Here is a 6286-nt window from a genome sequence, read left to right on the forward strand (position 1 = left end):
GGATAGACATAAGCACCAACAAAACACCTCTGGTAATGTCATAATCATCTCGACACAGTAATATCATTGATGCTATTCTTGTCGCCCAAACTCAATGATAAACGGAGGTAATAACCATATACATATTAAGTGTCAAACCTCTTGCCTGGTGCCTTCCCTCAGGTGTATGAGGTTGTGCCCTGTATTAGTGACTGCAGTCAGTATGTGTGGGTGGCTGAACCCTGGAGTGTGTGGAAGGTCAGCAACTTGGACCTGAAGGAGAACTGTGGAGAGGGCGTCCAGACCCGCAAAGTCAGGTACTATACCCTTTCACTACATCACACTACTGTAGACTAAATAAAACCATCCCGCGCGATGTTCTACTCCCTCATACGAAGACTGTTGTGTCACACACAGTATAAATCCATGGTCCTCAACATATGCATGTAAATATGTTGTATATATTGCATTTGATTGACAGCTGATTTTAATGGAAAATGTTTTGACTATGTAAGGTCATATGAACACATCTCTGGGCCAATCCCATAGGTGTATGCTGAACACTATTGACGGTCCATCTGAGTCTGTGGAGGACTACCTGTGTGACCCGGAGGACATGCCCTTGGGGACGCGGGGAAGCCGGCTGCCCTGCCCCGAGGACTGTGTCCTCTCTGACTGGAGCAGCTGGAACAGCTGCAGCCTGGTAAGAATAACTGGTTGGAGACCAATCATCTCTATTCATGTATGTATGATGTGTATGTGATGAGTGTGGTTAGAGGTTTCCTGGATCTGTACAAAAGTTTTGACCTCTCTGGAGTTGCTGCAGCCTGTTAAGAACCACTGGTACATGTATGTGGTATGAACTGACCCTAGATCTGTAAGATAGTTTTTTTAAATTCACCCACTGATTCTGTGATATGAAGTCCTGTGATTGAAACTGATACCCATTTCTCACTTTTCGAAAGAGACTGGAACCTAACATAAAGAGTTGGTTTGTCTTAGGATAAATGGATTGTGAATCCTTCACAGTGTGATATTTCTTCCTCCACAGAGGCAGAAAAATAATAAAAATTGAAATGTGTGCTGCAGAACGGTAACAAATGCCTGTGAATCACATTATCCAATTCTCACCCATTAAAATACACAGAGAAAGAAACCGATGTAACTACTTCCTGATCGAGACTTCAGTGGAGGTGAATGTATTTCTGGATGTAGAAATCCCCTGGTGAAACAGCTGCACCTGCTCTGATCGGATCATGAACCACTCTCACTCTCCAGCCTGACACTTCTAGGAAGCCTTTGTAACACGGGAAAAGGCAGCCCGACCATGGTTGCCTCACAGCTGTAAAATAGACACATGTATGAAATATTACTGAATATAATCAAAGTTCAGTAGTTAACCTCAGTAAGGGGTCCACTCCTCCCCCTCTGACACATTTTATTGGTTGTAAAAAAGAGCGATTGAACTGTTTCGAAGTGCTTGACATGCTGACTTCCCACAAATCCAATCTCCACATGGAGTCTTGCCGGTACCATGTTTAATTCATGACGAATAAAACATTCCAGCAATGTTATTCCAGAGGTATTTTTCCCACTCTCACACTGTGTAAAGGGAATGTAAGGTTGGAATATCTATTCGAGAAGCATCCTCAACGTTTTTCCGCAAAATTCCTAGGAATTCCATATTCCAGGAATGCCAGTAGAGAGGATATGGAAAAGTTGGCAGCCCTGGGGATTGGGAATGGCATGACATCAAAACATGGAATGTTAATCCACTTTTATATCAGACAATTAAGTATGGAGAAAAAGCTGGGAAATAATCCAGAAGCCTTCAAATTCACACAGTTGAATCGACTTTTATGTTCAATAAAATGGACATCATGGCGACAAGGCCTCTCCATTGAAAAGGGGCTTAGTTCCAGTTCAGTGATCTGTCTACGTAGACTTCTTATGACTTGCTGCAATGTGGATTTGTAAATCCTTTACGCTATAACAAAAATACACAACCCTCCCCCTTTTTGCTCAACCCCTCCATGTTGATGTGAAATTGTGCCTACTTTTCAGCCATGCAGTTACAACAACAGCAGGAAACGGACAGCTTACGCCATCCGGTCACCTGGAGCAGGGAGACAATGTCCGGACACCACAGAGAAGGAGCCATGTCGTCTGAACCTGAACTGCTTTCACTATTTCTACAACATCACAGGTAAAAAAAAATACAAAAATGAATAGCAGAACATCTCACTTTGACATCTTCCATCTAGTTTGTCTATAAGTAGCTACTTTCCCTCATCAGTGGCTATCTACTTACACTGTTACTTAAAGGCCCAATGCTGCTGTTTTTTACCTCAATATCAAATCATTTCTGGGTAACAATTAAGTACCTTACTGTGACTGTTTTCAATCAAAATGGTCAAAAAGAAACAAAAATAGCTTCTTAGTGTGAGCAATTTCTTGATCTATTAACGTATTTTCCTCCTGGTGACTGCATCCTACCAAAACAGGTAGAAATTTCAGGCGGCCATTTTTAACAGCTCTTACACTAAAAGGGCATTATCATAATTTTCACAATTTTTATAGTATTATTCCAAGTTCATAGTGTGGAAATATATACAAAACCCTGGGAAATCATGTTATTGACCTCACTGGGCCTTTTAAGTGTTCTAATTGTACTCATACTGAAATAACTTTATCCAACTAATGCAGTTAAACAAATCTATATACACACTATAAGGTTATGTATTCATTTTGCACACTCTTGGTGCAGCATACTCTTATCTAGTGCTACTCCAAAACGACTTGGTCCAATTAAATTGCAGTCTTTTTTGGTGGCTCCTCTGTGATTCCAGAGATGTGTAGTGTTATCTTCAATATCGTAGCTCTCTCTCTCTCTCTCTCTCTCTGTCTGTTGCTCACTTCACTGCTAATCTGTAGCGCTCTGCTCCCAGCGTCCCCAGGCCTTTCAGGGCCACACAGTAACTATGTAAATAAAATACCAGTAGAGATCATTACTGGAAATGCTCTATTTCATGTTGCCAGGATCCATCTTGATCCATCTCTCTCCACAATCTCCCTCTTCCACTCCCCTGAGTGCCACAAAGCTTTGCAGCAGGAGTTGAGCACTTAAAACAGCCGCTAAAAACAGTCACTCATCTTTGTCAGAGTGTTGCAGGCGTTTGAGTGATCCCCGGGCCCCTCAGTGGTAGACATGCTTCCTGGCTTAACTAGAGCCACATGGTTATTTGATTGTGGTTCTGCGATTCCAACTTCTCTGGATTCAAACGATATGTGTCACGTTCTGACCTTAGTTCTTTTGTTATGGCTTTGTTTTAGTATGGTCAGGGCGTGAGTTGGGTGGGTTGTCTATGTTAGTTTTTCTATGATTTGCTATTTCTGTGTTTGGCCTGGTATGGTTCTCAATCAGATGCAGCTGTCAATCATTGTCCCTGATTGAGAACCATATTTAGGGAGCCTGTTTTCTATTGTGTTTTGTGGGTGATTATTTTCTGTTCTGTGCTTTGTATTTCACCATTCAGGACTATTTTGTTTCGTTCTCACTGTTTTTGTTTTGTGTTCATATAATAAATACAATATGGACACTTACCACGCTGCGTATTGGTCCTCCGATCCTTCTTACTACTCCTCCTCAGAAGAGGAGGACGAGAATCGTTACAATATGCTTCACTTCAGAGGATTCTTTATGTAAATACTTTACTATTTATATGTTTGATAACTTTTACTTCACTACATTCCTATAGAAAATGATATACTTTTTACTCCATACAATTTCCCTGACACCCAAAAGTACTCCTTACATTTTGAATGCTTAGCAGTACAGGAAAATGGTCCAATTCACACACTTATCAAGAGAACATCCCTGGTCATCTCTACTGCCTCTGATCTTGCGGACTCACTCAACACAAATGCTTTATTTGTAAATGGCGTCTGAGTGTTGGAGTGTGCCCCTGGCTATCCATAAATAACATTTAAAAAAAAAAATTGTGCCATTTGGTTTGCTTAAGATAATATACTTTTACTTTTACTTTTGATACTTAAGTATATTTAAAACCAAATACTTTTAGACTTTCACTCAAGTAGTATTTAACTGTGTGACTTTTTACTTGAGTCATATTCTATTAAGGTATCTTTACTTTTACGCAAGTCTGACAATTCCACCACTTCTCTTGAAATAGGCGTGGGCGCTTCTCTTGATCTTTTTATGTGTTCCTCCGTCATATGCCCTAGTTTAGCTGTCAAAAGCATGGCAGAGCAGGTGTTGCAAGCGGTCATGACTCTGTTCAGTTAATGAGCTCAAGTGTTAGAGGTTGTTCCCAATGCGTCTGTTGCCAAACTAATCAACTGCCATCAAACTCAACTGAGTACATATCCTATCTTTAGAAAATGGCTTGGGGTTGGAACTGCCTAAAACAGGCTTTGACATCAAATGTACCCTTTGCCTAATGATTGAAGCTTTGCATGTGTATCTCCTGTCCAGTTCGGGGCAATGATGTATATAAACACTAGATTGCAAATGCTGTGTATTGGCCAATGAGAGGCTTTGAATCCACCGGTCGGACATATTGGTACTCCCCAGAAGAATGAGTCATCCATAGAATAAATGGAAGTCTTTACAGTATTTCAATTAAATGTTTCAAGGACAAAATTACATGTATTTAAGAATGTTAATATTGTAGTGGGGACAGCAACATTATTACTTTCTAAAAGTTATATGTTAAGGAAAATGTTATTTTATATTTACTTATAATTATTTCTATGTTTAGCTCACATAATATCATTTCAAAGTATGCATTAAGGAGTCTGTAATAGAATAAACTTTGTAAAAACAAATGTATGCATTAAAATGAATAAAATGTATTTCTATAGCTTATTTTTTACAATGGTGGGGGAGTAGAAAATGGGGCAGCGGTGGCTTCAAATCAGTGCCCCCCTGTTAGCCATCTAGTATATATATAAATCATTAGTTTGGGCCCTACGGTACACTGAGAATAGAAAACATTTTAGAACACCTGGTCTTTCCATGACATAGACTGACCAGGTGAATCCAGGTGAAAGCTATAATCCCTTATTCATTCCACTTGTTCACTCCACTTCAAGCAGTGTAGATGAAGGGGAGTAGACAGGTTAAAGAAGGATTATCAAGCCTTGAGACAATTGAGAAATTGATTGTTTTATGAGTGCCATTCAAAGGGTGAATGGGCAAGACCAAAAAAAAGGTATGCCTTTGAACAGGGTACGGTAGTAGGTGCCAGACACACCAGTGTGTGTATCAAGAACAGTCAACCACCCAAAGGACATCCAGCCAACTTGGCACAGCTGTGGGAAGCATTGGAGTCGACATGGGCCAGCATCCCTGTGGAACGTTTCGACACCTTGTAGAATCCATGCCCTGACGAATTGAGGCTGTTCTGAGGGCAAAAGGGAGTGCAACTCAATATTAGGAATGTGTTCCTAATGTTTAGTATACTCAGTGTATGTTTGTAAGTTTGTCTTGAATTTGAGTGTGATTTTCATACTGGTCTGCCTTTTCCCCTCAGACTGGAGCACATGTCAGCTAAGTGCCAATGCTGTGTGTGGGAATGGCATCAAGACGCGGATGCTGGATTGTGTACGCAGCGACAGCAAGTCTATCGACCTCAAGTTCTGTAAGGAGGTGAGATCCTCTTAAATGCTCTATCCCCAACTCCTGATTACAATCCTAGCTCTCATTCAGGTCCACTATGATGAAAGTCAATACTGAGTCAATACTAGTGATACTGAAATTGGACCGTTTCCAGAGTGACTGAACCATCTGTACTGTCAATAGTTGGAAGTTGTGTGTCCTTGGAGTATTACTAATTCAGTGCAGCAGAGCAGCAATAACGTAATGTATTATCTCTTTGGATCAGTATCATCCACAAGTGATTCTAGGCAAATAAAATGACAGGCATGTACAGTATCTTCATAAAACATACAGAAGTGTTTACACATGAGGATTGCTGTAGCCCCATCAGATTCAACTCAGTTTATTCATAATCCATTCAGACTCTCTCAAATTGTACCCTGCAGGTTGCAGTGGAAAAACTAAACTCACTGGTATTGAACCCATGGCCCAGTTGCAGTCCGGCTCAATCAGGGATAATAGGGTTTATACAAGCCGGGTGCCCATCTTGTGCCAGAACAGAACCAGCGGCTCCTGAGAATTATAGGCTATTTACCTAGAGGTCAGACAGAAGTAAGAAGTAATGGGTCTGGGCTGGCTGTCGCAGTCTGTTGCAAAACGCCACTATGATAGGTGTTGTGACTGATA

General features: G+C 40.8%; 1 protein-coding gene across 1 annotated transcript in view; it reads left to right on the forward strand.

The window, feature by feature from the left end:
• Positions 1–6286, forward strand: part of LOC135519676 (thrombospondin type-1 domain-containing protein 7A-like) — a 93882-nt gene that overhangs the window by 76640 nt on the left and 10956 nt on the right. The window contains exons 17-20 of the mRNA XM_064944913.1: positions 163–296; positions 529–682; positions 2044–2185; positions 5535–5650. Of these exons, the coding sequence (XP_064800985.1) occupies positions 163–296; positions 529–682; positions 2044–2185; positions 5535–5650 (546 nt within the window). The remainder of the gene's footprint in view (positions 1–162; positions 297–528; positions 683–2043; positions 2186–5534; positions 5651–6286) is intronic.

Source organism: Oncorhynchus masou, chromosome 29, assembly GCF_036934945.1.
Source record: "Oncorhynchus masou masou isolate Uvic2021 chromosome 29, UVic_Omas_1.1, whole genome shotgun sequence".
NCBI lineage: Eukaryota > Metazoa > Chordata > Actinopteri > Salmoniformes > Salmonidae > Oncorhynchus > Oncorhynchus masou.